General features: G+C 43.6%; 1 protein-coding gene and 1 long non-coding RNA gene across 2 annotated transcripts in view; one reads left to right on the top strand and one right to left on the bottom strand.

Moving 5' to 3' along the window:
- Positions 1 to 17,372, bottom strand: part of LOC127009557 (uncharacterized) — a 184,705-nt gene that overhangs the window by 90,297 nt on the left and 77,036 nt on the right. The gene's annotated exons all lie outside the window — the stretch shown is intronic.
- LOC127009556 (uncharacterized) overlaps positions 1 to 17,372 on the top strand; it is a 98,979-nt gene that overhangs the window by 76,178 nt on the left and 5,429 nt on the right. The window contains exon 2 of the mRNA XM_050882739.1: positions 7,651 to 7,704. Coding sequence (XP_050738696.1) covers positions 7,658 to 7,704 — 47 coding nt within the window. The 5' untranslated portion in view covers positions 7,651 to 7,657. The remainder of the gene's footprint in view (positions 1 to 7,650; positions 7,705 to 17,372) is intronic.

Below are 17,372 nucleotides of genomic sequence, written 5' to 3'. Positions count from 1 at the left end.
AAATGGAGGAACGGAGGGAAAATAGTGGAGAAAGGAAAATGAACAGGAGGAAAATGCAAATTAGAAGGAGAATCATAAGAGAGATAAAAAAAGAAATATGGAATAGCATGATTATGGGTAAAAGGAGGAGAAAGAAAGCATATACGAAGGAAGGAAATGAAGCAAAGGGAAATAAGAGAAGAAAGAAGAGGGGAAGGAAAAGAAGAAGAGGGCAAAAGAGAATGAGAAGTAAGCGGACGAAAGGGAATGAGAGGAGGAAGTAAAAAGGAGAAAGGAGGAAGGAAGGAAATAAAGCAAGGAAGAAGAGAGAAGAGGAAAAAGAAAAATGAAAGGAAAAAGAAGAAAAGGGTGGAGGGAGATGGACGAAAGAGAATAAGAGATAGGAAGGAAAAAGCAAAATGAAGATAGGAAGGAAGGAAACTAAGAAAATAAAGGAGAATAGAGGAAGAGAACAAGAAGAAAGGGAGGAAGAGAAGGAGACACAGAGGCCAAATAAATAAGAGAAAGAGAGAGAGAGAAAGAATACAGGAAACAGGAAGAGGGGAAGGAAGGAAGGAAGGAAGAAAAATAAAAGTGGATGGAGGAAGAAAATATTAAGAAAGGGAGGAAGAGAGGAAGACACAGAGAACAGATAGATAAAAGGAAGAGAAACAAAGAATACAGGAAGCAGGAAGAGAGGGAGGGAAGGGAAGGAAGGAAGGAGGAAGGGAAGGAGGGAAAAAAGGAGGTGACAGCGGAGGGAAATGCGGAGAACAAGGTTTAATGAATCTAATATCAAACGAGAGAATAAGGGAAGGAGAGAAGGAAAGGAAGAAGGAAGGGAAGGGAGGGGAAGAGGGTGAGAGAATTGCAAGGGAATGAGAGAAGCAAGGAGGGAAGGAAGGAATGGATCAAGGAAGGAAGGAAGGAAGGATGGATGGAAGGAAGGAAGGAAGAAAAGGATGGATGGAAGGAAGGAAGTAAAGAATGGATGGAAAGGAGGGAAGGATGGAAGAAGCGAAGGAAGGAAGGAATTAAGTAAGGAAGGAAGGAAGGCAGGAAGAAAAGAAGGAAGGAAGGGAGAAAAAGAAAAGAAAACAAGAAAGAAAGAAAAAGGAAGAGAGAAAACGAAAGAAAGAAAAAAAAGAAAAAAAGAAAGTTAGAAAGAAGGAAAGGAAGAGAAAGATAAGAAAGACAGGAAAGAAAGAAAGGAAGAAAGATAAATAAAGAAAAAGAAAGAAAATGAAAAGAAGAAAGGAAAATCAGTAAAAAAGAAAGAAAGGAAGAAAGGAACGAAGGTAGGAAGGAAAGAAGGAAGGAAAAGAAGAAGAGAAATAAGGGAGAATGAACCTGAAATTGAATGAGGGACGGACGAGAGGGAAAGAGAAAGGGAGGAAGGAAGGAAGGGAAGAGGAGAGGAAAAGGGCGGAGCGGATCATAGTGAGAACAGCCGCTACCTCACTCCACCTTCATGAGAGAGAGGTACACCATTATGCATATTTCATCAAGAGCGCCGCCCCCCTTAACCCCCTCCCCCTCACCCTTGTTTCATGTAGCGAGTGTTTAGCCGCAGCTGCACTAGAGCCGAGCATCACGTGACCTCTGCAACGGCGAAAGACGAGAAAAAACATTGTTCGTGGTTGCCAAATTTTAAGTGATGTCGTAAAGTGGAAACAAGTAAAAAGGAGTAAAAAAAAGTAGAAAAAGAGAAAAGATCCAGATTTTAGTAGTGGATTCAACGACTGGAAAGGCAATGATGAGGAAATATGAATAGATGAAGGACGTAAAGAAAAAGAAAAACATGGAAAGGAAGACGTATTAAAGAAAAGTTAAGATAATGTGAAAGAATATGAAAGAAAACGAGAAAATTGACAGACCAAGATTATTAGTGGATTAAACGACAGAGAAATGAATAAGTGAAGGATGTAGAGGAAAGAAAGGTAACATGAAGAGAAAGTATAAAGAAAAAAAAAAGAAAAAAAGGGAAAATTCGAATATGAAAACAAAACGGGAAACTCAAATTCGGGAAAATGAAAAGGGGAAGAAGACTGGGAGAGAAAGTAGTTGTTTGAGAATGAAAAAATTGAACATGACGCCGAAAAGACTACGAAAATATGAGTGTAATATCAAGCAAATAGAAGGAATATAAGTTTGATTAAAGAATATATCAGTAAGAGACAGAGTTCGGTAGTGGGTGAATAGGACAGGTGACAGGGACAGACTGGAAAGAGAAAGGAAGAGAAAGAAAAGGAGAAAGGAAGAGAACGAAAGGTATGCGTAACGCAAGAAAAACTATGAAGGACACAACAAAAAAAGATGTAAAATTATATGACAAACATCTGTATTACGCACCGACGCTGGGCTGCCTCTCTTAACTTAGTGCTCACCAAAACTACATAACACACACGTATGCAGTAAGACCTAAAAATTGATGAAAAAATGATGACCAAGGATCTTTCTCACAGTTACATACACACAAAAAAAAAAAAAAAAAATAGGCGGAGGGCTGAAAAAATTGACATACCTTTTGACACGCACACAGTATAGGCTTACACGCCAGCACCAAGGCATATCAACACCGCCCACACGCACACGCACACACACACACACACACACACACACACACACACACACACACGCCGACAAGCCTTAAAGATGAAACAGGGAAGGAAAGTTGTCCTGCCCATCCAATAACACTATTTTAACACTACATTTTTGTCCCTTTGTTAGAAGTAGTTTGTTACGGGCTGTACTTTTTTATCTACATTAATCTCTGAACTGTAAACTTTCGGCAGAAAAATCACAAAATATAAACGATTAACAAAAGAGCTCCGATAAATCCTTTCAAAACCTCACGTAACATTGATTCCGGGCACCGCTTGAGAGGAATGAAGTGTGCTTAGCTCTTAACAAATAACAATACTTTGCTAACGGAAACATCTTTATCTAAACCATTTAAGGGATTGGTATCTATCGTGGTAATATAGTTATTCAAATGCCTAACGCTTTGACGTATTAAAATGTCCTTCACGTTTTATTACATTGCATTTATAACGAGCAAGATTAACTGTATCGAACTGTATTGAAATCTGTACCGAACTGAGCTAATATCTTTGCGTTTTAATTCAATGTATCGATAATAAGCAAAATTAACTGTATCGATGACCAGACAGTAAGTAGCGGGCTTTTTTTATATTATTGTTTCCTTTTTTGCGCCCTTGTGCTGTCTCCTTTGCTGTACTAAAAAAAAAGACTATTTCGCGTGCTTAGATAATGGCTAAAATTTGTGGCGGCGAAAATCAATAAAAGGAAGTTTGAAGAGTTACCTAAATAGCAGCCAGGCGGACAATCGATGGCTGGGCCGCTCGTTACGCTGTGGACTGACGGACGTGTCGACGCTCACCTCACACCCGGCGGACACTACTATTTGATAAACGCAGCAGTGCACGCAAGCTCCTCTTCTCTTCTCTTCTCTTCTCTTCTCTTCTCTTCTCTTCTCTTCTCTTCTCTTCTCTTCTCTTCTCTTCTCTCTCTCTCTTTCGTAAATGTGTGTCGCAAACTTTGATTTCACACACAAAGCTTCCTAACTTCAAATAAAATACAAATACCGCGTTGATAATTATAATGGCTCAGAAAACAGTTGGTTCATATTATGCTTTTGATAAACATAACAGTGCTAGCAATATCTCTCTCTCTCTCTCTCTCTCTCTCTCTCTCTCTCTCTCTCTCTCTCTCTCTCTCTCTCTCTCTCTCTCTATCTCTCTCCAAACGTTAAAAAAAGGGAAAAGAAAATACCACTGCGTTGAAGATCCCTCAGAACACAACTGGCTCCGTATTGTCCCTCTAAAGTCGAAGATAATTAATTTTGTCTCCGGGAAAAGAATGACCGAGAATTTCCCACGATAACTCCAGCCAGGTCAGTGCAAGCTCTCGACTGTCCTACGCTCTTTAATAATCTTATTTCGCTGGTAAATTTTCTGTCGAGCCACAGTCTTTCTTGCTCCGGATGTCATATTTGTCGAGCACACTTTTCAGGGATGTGTGTCGGCGGCGTGTGTCCCTCCAGTAGCTCCTTCAAAGGCCCTGGAAGGCACAACACAGACTAATTCTTTATATCCAAGACTCTACCACTCTGAGCCCGCTAGCACGTCTCTCTGTCCTCCTCTCTTCCTTCCTCTCCCTTCTGTCTCCTCCTCCTCTATCCCTCCCTCTCTCTCTCTCTCTCTCTGGTTCAAGAAATACACGGCCAGAATGAAAAGACACCACGGGGCAACTCAGGAGACTCAGCAGGAGGCGACATGTGAAAGAGTCACGCTAAGATTGCCCGGCGCGTCAAGGCTTCTTCACAGCTGGGAGGCGCCTCATTGTTGTTGTTTTTATCATCCTGTTGTTGTTGTTGTAATGGTTGTTGTTATGGTTGTTGTTGTAATGGTTGTTGTTGTTGTTACTGATGTTGTTGTTGTTGTTGTACCATGTTTATAATGTCTCCATGTTGCCTACGTTACGCATTAGCCGAGGTAGTTAAATATGGATGCTAAACCCCGCAGACTTTTACACGATTTTTTTTTCTCGTTTTTGTTGTATAGTATTTTTTCCATTTTTATCAGCTTGTACATCTCTTTCTCACTCTCACTCTCACTCTCTCTCTCTCTCTCTCTCTCTCTCTCTCTCTCTCTCTCTCTCTCTCTCTCGCGGGTTCCCTCCCCTTTAAATAGAAGACCAATACCTTTTTCCCATATTTCATTTTCCTGATTCATATTTTTTCCACAAACACCTCAGCTTAGAACCGCCGTGGCAACACACAACAACAAGATTTCTCTCTCTCTCTCTCTCTCTCTCTCTCTCTCTCTCTCTCTCTCTCTCTCTCTCTCTCTCTCTCTCTCTCTCTCTCTCTCTCTCTCTCTCTCTCTCTCTCTCTCTCTCTCTCTCTCTCTCTCTCTCTCTCTCTCTCTCTATCTATCTATCTATCTATTTATCTATCCCTCTTTTCAGTGCAACAGCAGGAGTCACTTTTTCACCTTTTCTTCATCACGTACAAAGCTTTCCAAAGACCCTTTCTCCACTCATCAGTAAGATTACCTCACTTTTTCGCTCCCTCTGAAGCCTACAAAACTACCGCCTCTTTATTTTCTTCTAAGAGGATTCTGCGTCACTCCGAGTTGCGAAGGGGCGAGGGGGGAGGGAGGTGGAGTTCTACTAATTCCGGATTGGTGGAGGGGGAACCGGCACAGCGTCCTCCACTACTCCTATACTCCCTCACTCCTTCACGACTCGTAATAATAAGTTCCCGTCCCGTTGTCGTGCGTTCATTGTTTTTCCAGATTAGTTTTTCTTTTAGAGGATACACGTGTTCCATTTTCCATTTGTTTTCTTTGGGGTCGGGGCTGTATGATTAGTCTTGAGTCTCCCTTTAAAATACCTCGCTTTCTTTGGTGACATGACTTTTTTCCCTTTTACTTTTGCTTTTTCTCCTCCTCCTTTTTGACTTGAATTTTTCCTTTTCCGTAATGAAGATGGCGCCTGGGAGGTACGTCATCATTCAAAGAGTCTATATATTTATTCTCTCTCTCTCTCTCTCTCTCTCTCTCTCTCTCTCTCTCTCTCTCTCTCTCTCTCTCTCTCTCTCTCTCTCTCTCTCTCTCTCTCTCTCTCTCTCTCTCTCTCTCTCTCAAAGGTTACGGTCTCATTCAGCAATACTTTGTCTGTTAGTAAAATTTAAACGTCCTCATTCATTTCCTCTTTCTCCTTTCCATTCTTTTTCTCCTTTCTCCTCCTCCTCCTCCTCCTCCTCCTTCTTTTATTTATTTTTTCTTAATTTTCTTCATGTTTTCCTAATTAATCTTGTTCTTGCTTTTGTTTTTCATCTTTTTATCTTCTTTTTTCTTTATCTTTATCTTCTTCTTCTACCTTTTCTTCTTGCTCTTCCTTCTCCTCTCTTCCTCTTTCTCCTCTTTATCTCTCTTCTCACTATTTCTCTTCTCATCATCTTTTCTTCTCTTTTTCTTCCTTCTGATATTTTTTTCTGTTCCTGCTTTTTTTTCTTGTTCATCTCGTTCTTGCTCTTGTCCTTGTTCTTTTTCTCTCCTTTCTGCTTTTTATTTTTCTTCTTCACTTTCGCTTCATGTATTTACTTATTCTCCTCCTCTTCTTTTCCTTTTCCTCTTCCTCCTCCTTCTCGCCTTCCTCCTCGACCTCAGCAGTTAATCATCAACCTGTCAGCCATTAAACCTCCTCATCCTGCAGAGGTCACCGTCTCTTACCAGCTTTCCTCTGACCGTCCATCTTTTCCACCACCCCAAAAATAGCAATAAATAAACGTTGCGAGTCTCATAAACATCAACACACAATCTTTCTCTCTTTTCCTCATGAACGTTCCCCGCGGCAAGAAACGTCAAACCGAGTGAGGTCAGGTGGCCAGGTTTCCTTCTGCGTAATAATAATAATAATGAGAATGATGAAAGAGGAGAGGAAAGAAAAAAGATTGTTGCACTTAATGATCTGGCGTCTCTTCTTCCTCCTCTTCTTCTTTTTCTTCTTTGTCTTCTTTGTTTTCTTATTTTTTCTTGTTTTTTCTTGTTTCTTCTTTTTTCTATTTTTCTATTCTTTTTTTTTCTTCTTTGTCTTCTTTGTCTTCTTCTTCGACTTCTTCTTCTTCTTCTTCTTCTCCATCTTTTTTTCTTCTTCTTCCTTCTCCTCCTCCTCCTCCTTCACACTCGCCAAGTTTCGTCGTGATTATAAACGTTTGACAGTTGCTTGATACGTTTTTGCGAGAGCGTCTGCGGGGAAGTTAATATCCTGAAGGAGAGACGAAGAGAAGCAGGGAGGGAGGGAGGGAGAGAAGGAGGGAGGGAGAGAGAAATGCAGTCTGGTGGAAGGGAAAGGCATCATGTGGGGAGAAGTTAAGAGGGATGAAAACTGAAATGAGAAGTGGACAAGGCGAACAGGAAGGAGAGAGAACGAAAAAAAGGGTGAGAGTGAAAGGGAAAAGGAGGAAAGGGAAATGAGGAAGAGGAAGGAAATGGAGGATGGAAAAGCTTGGAATGGAAGTAGAAAGAAGGAAGGAAACTAGAAGGAGGGAACAGGAAGAGGAAAAAAGGAAAAGAGGAGAAAAGGGAAAAGTTTGGAATGAAAGTATAGAGAAAAGGAAATATACTAGACGGGAATAAAGGAAAAGAGAAGGAAAGGAAAAAAAAGGAGGGAAAACCAGGGAAGAGGAAAGGAAGCTTGAAAAAAAGATAAAAAAATTGACGTGAAGGGCGAAAGAAGGAATGGAAGGTTGAGGAGAGGGAGGGAGATGGCAGTAATGGAACGGGAGAAGGAAGAGGAGGAGGAGGAGGAGGAGGAGGAGGAAGAAAGCATGCAATCTCGGCCATTTCCTCAATCTTGTTTGTGAATGTTCGTCGGTCTATGTCTTGGCTACCCACGCACACGCACACACACACACACACACACACACACACACACACACACAACCCCCCTCCCCTCCCACCCACCCACACACAGTAATAACATACACACACACACACATTAAAACTTCTCTCTTAACTCTCTAAACATCGCACACATAAATATTTTTCTTTCTCTCTCTGTCATTGTAAACGTAATGGGAAGAAATGGCTCTAAAAAAGTCTACCTCATATCATCTCACATTCCGTTTTCTCTTCTTTCCAGATTAACCATGAAAGAAAACGGGACGAGTAACCAACGACCCTGCATCCACGTGAGGTAAGAGAGATAGAGATAGATAGATAGATAGATAGATAGAGATACCGTAGAGAGAGAGAGAGAGAGAGAGAGAGAGAGAGAGAGAGTCTTGAAAAAGAGGATTGTAGGAGGAACTCAAAGGAAAGTGAAGGGTTTAGGAGAAGGAGGAGGAGGAGGAGGAGGAGGAAGAGGAGGATCTGAAGGAGAAGCTGGAGGGAGATAGCTATAACGACGAAAGTAAATATATGAAGAAAAATAACAAGAACAAGAACATAAACAAGAAACAAAAGAACAAGAAGAAAAATAAATAGAAAGAGAAAGAGAAGATATTAAAAAAGTGCGGACAGAAGAATCGTAAGAAAGCAAAAGGGAGGGAGGAGGAGGAGGAGGAGGAGGAGGAGGAGGAGGAGGAGGAGGAGGAGGAGGAAGAAGAGCTATAAGTGAGAAGAAGAAAAATGAAAGGAGAGAGGAAAGAAAAGCGAAATGGCTGTTTATGAAAGAGGGAGGGAGAATAGGAAGGAGAGAGGGGAGAAAAGGAGAGAGAAGGAAGAAGAGACGGAGAAAAGGAAGGGAGAAGAAAAGGAAAATGGAAGAAGAAGAGGGAGAACGGAAAAGAGGAGGAAGAAGAGGAGGGAGAAGGGAGAAGATACGGAGAAAAGGAAGGGAGAAGAAAAGGAAGATGGAAGAAGAAGAGGGATAACGGAAAAGAGGAGGAAGAAGAGGAGGGAGAAGGGAGAAGACACGGAGAAAAGGAAGGGAGAAGAAAAGGAAAATGGACGAATAAGTGGGACAACGGAAAGAGGAGGAAGAAGAGGAGGGAGAAGGGAGAAGACACGGAGAAAAGGAAGGGAGAAGAAAAGGAAAATGGAAGAAGAAGGGGGAGAACGGAAAAGAGGAGGAAGAAGAGGAGGGAGAAGGGAGAAGAGACGGAGAAAAGGAAGGGAGAAGAAAAGGAAAATGGAAGAAGAAGAGGGAGAACGGAAAAGAGGAGGAAGAAGAGGAGGGAGAAGGGAGAAGACACGGAGAAAAGGAAGGGAGAAGAAAAGGAAAATGGAAGAAGAAGGGGGAGAACAGAAAAGAGGAGGAAGAAGAGGAGGGAGTAGGGAGAAGATACGGAGAAAAGGAAGGGAGAAAAAGAGAAAAAAGGGAAGAAGTAGAGGAGGAAGAAGAGAAGAGAGGAGGGAGAACATTGGTGGATCTACGGAACAATATATTTTTCTGGATTTGGAACATTTATCCTCTCCTCTTCTCGCCGTTCATTCTTGGAGGCATTGTCGAAATATGTCACACTCTTGTTGCTGAAATAAGTCACGCTATTCAGTCACACACACACACACACTCGGTCACACTATTGTCGTCGAAATAAGTCACACTATTGTTGCTGAAATAAGTCACGCTATTCAGTCACACACACACACACACTCGGTCACACTATTGTCGTCGAAATAAGTCACACTATTGTTGCTGAAATAAGTCACGCTATTCGGTCACACACACACACACACTCGGTCACACTATGGTCGTCGAAATAAGTCACACTATTGTTGCTGAAATAAGTCACGCTATTCGGTCACACACACACACACACACTCGGTCACACTATTGTCGTCGAAATAAGTCACACAAATTGGTTCCATATTTCCTCACACTGTTGTTGTTGAAATATGTTCTTCCTGTTCTTCTTGTTCTTGTCCTTGCTCTTCTTCTTCTTCTTTTTCTTCTCCTTTTTTTTCTTCTTCTTCTTCTATATCAATCTCTCGTCAACGTCAGACACGCATGAGTTCAGGGGCGGTCACTAATATATGAGCCTGTTGATTATTTCCTCCTCTTCCTCCTCTTCCCTCTCTTCCTCCTACATCACTTCGGGGAAAAAGGAGAGAAGACTAGTAAGCTTGAGTTATATGTATTTAGATTTGCGTTCCTTTTTGCACGTACAATTTAATCAGTGTCTTTCTGCTTCTGCGTCTATGTCTCTCTCTCTTTCTATTTCTCTATGTCTTTGTCTGTCTCTGTCTCTCTCCCTCTCCCTCTCCCTCTCTCTCTCTCTCTCTCCCTCTCCCCGTGTTACTCAAGGTTCTCGCCTGAAATAGTTCCTTTGGCAGCTCCTTGAAGGCCGCTCAGAGGAGATAGTGAGGGGATTATTTTCTCCTTCTCCTCCTCCTCCTCCTCCTCCTCCTCCTCCTCCTCCACCTCCATTTACTCCTCTTTCTCCTCTTGCCTCTCCTGCTGCTTCTCGTCTTTCTCTGGCTCCTCTTTCTACTCCTCTGCTTTATCACCTTCTTCTTTTTCTTCTTCGTTTTCTTTTTTCTTCTTTATTTTCATTTCACTTTCTTTTTTGTTGTTTTTCTTGTTTTTTCTTTTTTTTCTTCTTCCTCATCCTGCTCACCTCTTCGTCGATAATCTGCTTCTCTTCCTCCTCCTCCTCCTCCTCCTCCTCCTCCTCCTCTTCCTCTTCCTCTTCCTCCTCCTCCTCCTCCTCCTTTCCTACTTACATCATTTTCCTCACTTCAGCGCTCTTTCCTTCTTATACTAATTCTCTCTCTCTCTCTCTCTCTCTCTCTCTCTCTCTCTCTCTCTCTCTCTCTCTCTCTCTCTCTCTCTCTCTCTCTCTCTCTCTCTCTCTCTCTCTCTCTTTGTGTGTATGTGCGTGTATGAGAGAGAGAGAGAGAGAGAGAGAGAGAAGGGGTGGGTGTGCATCCTCATCGCAAACACAGGTGAATACAAAACAGGTGTGTGTGTGGGGGGGGGAAGATGTGTGTGTGCGTGCGGGTGCGTGTGCGTGCGTGTGCGTGTGCGTGTGTGCGTGTGTGTGTGTGTGTGTTTATTCATAGGTCTGACCAAAATGAGACTTCTTTTTTTTCTTTTTTTTTTAACCCACTGTCATTCGTTACCCCCTCCTTATCTTTCTACTTTTTCCGTCTACTCTTCTCTTCCTTCGTCTCCTCTTCTCCTCTCTACTCCATTCTCCTTCTCTCCCTTCCCCTCCCTGCCCCTTCCTTCCATTCCCTTACGTCTATAATCTTTTCTATCTGATCCTCTTCCCTTCTTCTTTCCTCTTTCCTTCGTCATCTTTTCCCCTCTTCACTCTGCTCCCACTCCTCTCCCTTCCTCTCCCTTCCCTCCCTTCCATTCCCTTACGCCCACTCAGCCATAACCTTATCTATCTGAGCCTCCTCCTTATCCCTCCCTTCCCCTCCTCTTCCCCTCACCCTGTTACCTCCCCACTCCATTCCCCTCTTCTCCTTTCCCCTTCCTTCCCCTTCCATCCATTCCCTTACGTCCACTCAGCCATAACCTTATCTATCTGAATCTCTTCCTTATCCCTCCCTTCCCCTTTTCTTCCCCTCCCTACTCCCCTCACCCAATTGCCTTTAAGTCCGCCCTTGGCTATCCATATCTCGTAATCCAGAACCTCTTATCCCTACCCTACCCTGCGTGTCAGCCTCCCCTAACCCCCATACCCTGTTCCCTTTCTCCCCTTTGTCATTTTCTTCTCTCCCCAATCCTATATCTTTCCCGTTCTTTCTTCTCCCCTCTCATCATTAATCTTCCTCTCATTCCCCTTTTTCTCTTCTTCCCTTTCGTCTTTCTTTCTTCATCCCCTTTCTTGTCTTCTCCCTTTTCGTCTTTCTCTCCCATTCCCTTCATTCCCTTTCTTCTTCCTTCCCCTCTCCTCTCTCTCCCCTCACCCCCTTTCTTTCTCCTTCCTTTTCGTTCGTCTCCCTTTCTCCCCTTTCTTGTCGTCTTCTCTCTCTCTCTCTCTCTCTCTCTCTCTCTCTCTCTCTCTCTCTCTCTCTCTCTCTCTCTCTCTCTCTCTCTCTCTCTCTCTCTCCTTCCCTTTCGTTCGTATCCCTTTCTTCCCCCTCTAGTTTCCTTTCCCTGTTCTTCTTCCTTCACCTCCCTCCCCTCCTCCCTCATCCCCTCCCTCATCATCCAGGCTTTCTATCCCCCTCGTTCCTCACCCCTCTTCCCCATTCCTCCTTCTCCCTTCATTCCCATTTCTCTCCCCTTTCCCTCTTCATCCATCTCCCTTCTCCCCTATCTTGTCCCTTTTCCCTCTCCGTCATAACGAGGTATTTAGCCTAACGAGGAACTGCACCTCTCTCCGTTTCACCCCTCACCCCACATCCTGTTGTTATGTTCATCTCTCACCCCGAAGCGTTGATCATTTCTTCATGGGCTCTCCTCTCCCCCTTCACCCTTCTCTTCCCTTGTCACTTCTTCACCTTTTCGCATGTCTATTCTACTCTGCTACTTTCTCTCCATTTCCCTCCCTTCCCCCTTCATTCCCTTCCTTCCCTCCCATTCATTCCATTCTTATCCTAACTCTCTTCTTCTTCCTTCAATGTTATTTTGTTTAGCTTACACAGAACATAATCTCTCATCTTCCTTTTCCTTCTCCTCTTCTCTCCTCTCCCCTATTTCTCCTCCTTTCCCCTACTGCTTTCCTTCTCCCCACGTCACCTCTCACCCTATTTCCTATTATGTTTTCCAGGTCACACCCCGCCGCGTCTCCCTTCTCCCCTTCTCTTCCCTTCTCTCCCCAGTCCACCTCGCGCCCTAACAAGGCTATCCGCCCTATTAGTGGCTATCAAAGCTTATTCCTCCTCCTTCCCTTCCCTTCCTCCTTCCTATCTATCTATGTCTGTCACGTCCTTCATCTCTCTCCCTTCTTTCTATTCTCCCTCCTTCCCTTACCTCATAATTTTTTTTTCCTTCCTTCTTCCCTTTCTCTTTTTCTACCTATGCCAGCCTCGTCTTTCCTCTTTCCTTCCTTTTTCTTCTTCCTTCCTATTCCTGTCGCATCATCTGCCCCTCTTCCTTTCCTCTTCCCTCCTTCCCTTACCTCACTTACCTTTCCCCCTTATCCTTGCTTCATCATCTACCTCTCTCCCTTCTTCAATTCCTCCTTCCTTCCCTGCCTCCTCACTCCCCTCTCCCTTCTTCCTCTCCTTTTCTACCATGCCTCCCCATCACTTCCCTCCTTCCCTTCCTTTGCCTTTCCTTCACCTATCCCCGTCTACATCATCTTTCAACTCTCCCTTCCTTCCTCTCCTTCCTTCCTTCCTTTAACATTCCTACCCACGCCAGCCTTCTCATTCCCCTCGCCTCTCCTTCCCTTCCTCTTCCCTCATCTCCTTCCCTCCTGACCCGCCTCGCAGCCTCCCTAATCAACTCACCTCCCGGGAACTACACGTGTGCGGGTGCTGCCACGCCCCTCTGCGCGGTGGGTCGGGGCGGTGCAGTACATTTCGGCTGTTACGTCTCTTATATAACAATCCTCTGCTTCCTTCCATCCGGGGGCCTTGAGGGGGGAGGGGGGGAAGGGAGATGTAAAGTTGGAAAGTTTCGTTTAGTCGGCGCAACATCTGTGGTCATATGCAGGAGAGAGACAGAAGGGGAAGGAAAGGGAGAGTTAGATGTGATGCTTGGAACTCCTCTAATCTGTGTATAATTTGCGTCCTTATCCTCATGTGTCTTTTGCAATAACGTTTTTTCTTTTTCTGTGCCGAGGTTATTACATGGGAGGACGTTCTGCCAGGGGAGTGGAGTGGTGAAGAGTCTACGTGATGTTTAGAGCTCATCCCATTTCACCATCTGTCTCCTCCTGTCTCCGTTTAAGTCCTCAGCAATGCGTTCTGTCTACATGTACCGGAGTTATGCATGAGTGTGTGTCTTGGCGATAGAGTGGAGTGATGAAGAGTCTACGTGATGCTGAGAACTCATCCCATTTCACCAGCTGTCTCCTCCTGTTTCCGTTTAAGTACTCAGCAATGCGTTCTGTCTCTCTGTACTGGGTTTATGCATGAGTGTGTGTCTTAGCGGAGGTGTGGAATGGTGGAGAGTCATCATAATCCTTAGAACTCATCCCCTTCCACCACCACCAGCCTCCCCCTGTGCCCGTTTAAGTCTTTCGAAACGAGTTCTGCTTTACCGTACCGAGGTCATGCAAGAGACGTTTTAGAGGTGGAGCAGCGTGGTGGAAGTCAAGGTAATGCTCAGAACTCATTTCCCTTCCACCATCACCAGCCTCCTGTGTCCCATTTAAGGCCAAGAGGGGGGCTTCACCGTTGCCCATCTAACAAGCAGGGGAGAGGGGAAGGGTTTTGATAGCTGGGAGAGCGGCTCAGCGGACGTTCACTCTCTTCCTTTTCCCCTCTCTCTCTTCCCTCCCTTCCCTCTCTCTTTTGCGCAGTACGCCTCCAGTAATCCCCAGCCTCGGCCAGCCACATAGCGAGCGCCATTCGTCGGGCAGATGTGCAATATGAAGCAGGATTTGTGAGCGGTGCAAAACCTCTTTCGGCTTGAGGAGCGGCCGGGCGGCATCCCAGCTGTGTGGCGAGGTGCGTAACGCTGAGTACGCAGAGGGAGTTGGAAGAAGCGAAGGAAAACGCGGAGACAACGAAGCGAGAGAATCAGAAAGACAGGTAGAAGAGAGACAGCATAAAGGGAAGAGGAGGAGGATAGGACGATGAGAACTAAAACCAAAACCAGGAAGAGAACGAAGAGAGAGAGAGAAACCATAAAGAGACGAAGAGGAAGAGAACGAAGAGAGAGAGAGAAACCATAAAGAGACGAAGAGGAAGAGAACGAGGAAAAGGAAGATGGCGGAAAGACAGAAAACGTAGAGAGAGGAGGAAAAGGAGGAGGAGGAGGAGGAGGAGGAAGAAAACAACGAAGAGAACAAGAACCAGGAAGAGAGGAGAAGAGAGAACTTATATAGAGAGGACGAGGACGAGGACGAGGAGAACAGCGATAAAAATAGGAATCAAAACAAGGAAGAAGACGAGAAGATAATAAAGAGTAAAAATAGCATAAAAACAGATGACAAGGAAAATCTATCTAGAAACAAAAACAATAACAATTACTATGCTGATAAAGGCGATGAAAATGACGTTACTGACCACAACGACAACCAAGAGATCCCTAATAAATTAAATCCTTTCCTTTTCCAAACCATCTCCATTTTTACCATTTCCTCTTTTCCTTTTTTTTTTCCTTTCTTCGCTACAATTCATTCTCTCTTATATACTTACTTTCCCTTTCCGCCCGTCACAGACTTTCTCTATTTTTCCTTCTTTTCCTTATTTTTTTTTTCTTTCTCTTTTTGACAATGCATTCTCCCTCAGTCTGTTACTCTCGCCTTTCCTTTCTCTCTTCTCTCTCTTCTCTCTCTTCTCTCTCTCTCTCTCTCTCTCTCTCTCTCTCTCTCTCTCTCTCTCTCTCTCTCTCTCTCTCTCTCTCTCTCTCTCGACCCTTCTTCCTTCATCCCCTCCTGTGTCGCCTCTTCTTCTTCTTCTTCTTCTTCTTTTTCTTCTTCTTCTTCTTCTTCTTCTTTAAGGCACACGTTCTCTCCTTTTTACGTTCCTCTCGCTTAACCTTTCATCGTTCACTTCTCTCGCCCTTCCCTCCTTTTTGCCTTCCATCACACTGACCTTCATCCTTTTAGCTCCTCTCGCCTCCCCTGCACGTGACATCTTCCCATCACAGCCCGCTAACGTTGGCTTCTTTTTCTCCTTCTTTTTTTTCTTTTTTACTAATCTTTCACTCACTCACTCACTCCTCTTTTCCGCTCTCATTTCTTGTCTTTAGTTATTTTCCGGTTTTTTTCCTGTTTCTCCGTTTTTCGTCTTCTTTCATTTTTTTCCATATTTTCCTCTTTTTCACGTTTTTTTCTTTTTTTCCATTTTATTTAGTTTTTTTTCGTTTTTTTCCTTTTTTTGTGTTTTCCCGTTTTCCAATTTTCCCGTTTTTTTTTTACCCCGTTTCATTTCTTTCATTTTCTTCATTTTTTTCATTTTTTTCCCGTTTTTTTCACTTTATTTTATCCGTCTTTTCCCGTTTATTTATTTTTTTCCTGTTTTTTTCCTTTTTGAATTTTTTTACCCGTTTTTTTTCCCATCACAGGCCGTTAACGTTGACTTCTTTTTTTTTCAATCCTCTCTCTCCCTCTCCCTCTCTCTCTCTCTCTCTCTCTCTCTCTCTCTCTCTCTCTCTCTCTCTCTCTCTCTCTCTCTCTCTCTCTCTCTCTCTCTCTCTCTCTCTCTCTCTCTCTTTATATATCTCTTTTTCTCTCTCTCTCTCTCTCTCTCTCTCTCTCTCTCTCTCTCTCTCTCTCTCTCTCTCTCTCTCTCTCTCTCTCTCTCACGTCACTCTTCCTGGACCTCTATTTCACTCTCTCCATCAACTACCACTAACCACTAACCTTTTTCTATCCCATAAGTAACTATTTCTCTTTTCAAAGTAACTGCCTTGCCTTTTTTTTGTCTTCATATAACACTTGCTAATCCCTCATCACTCTTTTCATCCTTCAGCAACTAAGATTTTTTTGCACATTACCATCATTTTCTGTTCTTTTGCATCCCCTTTTTCGAATTCTCTCAGACATATGCTCCTCCTTCACTCCTTTCCTTCCTTTTTTCCTTGCTCCTCATTCTTTCTTAATATCTTCCTTCCTTCTTTTCTTTTTTTCCCTTTTTTCGATTTTCCTTCCTTCTTTCCTTCTTTCTTGTTTTTTTCTTTCTTTCTTTTGCTTTTTTTCGAGTTTTCTTCCTTCTTTCCTTTCTTTTTTTTCTTTCCCTTTTCCTTTTTTTTGTTCTTTTCTTCTTCTGAATTTTTTCGAGTTTCCTTCCTTCTTTCCTTTCTTTTTTTCTTCCTTTCCTTCTTTTCCCTTCTTTCCCTCTTTGCTTTTTTACGAGTTTCCTTCCTACTTTCCTTTCTTTTTTTTCTTTCCTTCTTTCTTACATTCCCTTCTTTTATTCTTTGCTTTCTTACGATCCTCCTTCCAATCTCTCCATTTTTTCATTCCTTCTTTCTTTCCCTCCTTCTTCCCCTCCCTTCTTTCCTTACCCTCGTCTTTTCTTACTATCTTCCTTCTTTTTCCTACCTTTCTTCTTTGCCTTTTTACGCTCTTCCTTCCTTCCTTCCTATTTTCTTTCATCCCTTCTTTCATTTCCTTCCTTCTTTCCCTCTCTTCCTTCCTCCCATTTCCGTCAGTGTACGTTCCCCCGTCTATCCTTGCAACGGTGTCTGTTTCCCGCCAGTTTTTCATCCCCTGGACCAGCATCCGTCCCTTTAACAGCCCTTCTCTCTCCATCACACGCACTAAATTCTGCACCAACTTCCCGAGCAATCATCCCTGGGCCCGTTTTTCATACCCAATAGTACCAGCCGTCGTTGTAACACTCCCTCTTTCTCTATCAACTCCGTAATGCTACCTCGAACTGGCTCTGTGGTTTCGTTCCTTACCTATGTTCCCAATTCGACGTTATCGGCATCTCCCTTCTCCCTCCCTTCTCTCTGCCGGATTTTCATACCCAGTACTACCACCTGTCGTTTCAACACTCCCTCTCCTCTATCAACCGGACCGGGGCCTGAAACCTCATCATCATCAACTCCACAATGCTACCTGGAACTATCTCTTGCGGTCTTGTTCCTCATCTATGTTTCCAGTTCGAAGGTCCCAGCCAGCGCCCCTTTCCTCCCCTCTCTGTGCCTGTTTTTCATACCCAGTACTATTATCTGTCGTTTTAACACTCCCTCTCCTTCTGTCAACTCCACAATGCTACCTGGAACTATCTCTTGCGGTCTTGTTCCTCACCTACGTTTCCAGTTCGAAGTTCCCAACCACCTCTACCTCCTCTCCCTCTCTGTCAGTTTTTCATACCCTGTACAATCATCTGTCGTTT

The sequence above is a fragment of the Eriocheir sinensis genome, chromosome 41 (assembly GCF_024679095.1).
Source record: "Eriocheir sinensis breed Jianghai 21 chromosome 41, ASM2467909v1, whole genome shotgun sequence".
Classification (NCBI taxonomy): domain Eukaryota; kingdom Metazoa; phylum Arthropoda; class Malacostraca; order Decapoda; family Varunidae; genus Eriocheir; species Eriocheir sinensis.
Note: the sequence above shows the minus strand (reverse complement) of the source record. Positions and strands in the feature narration are given on the sequence as shown.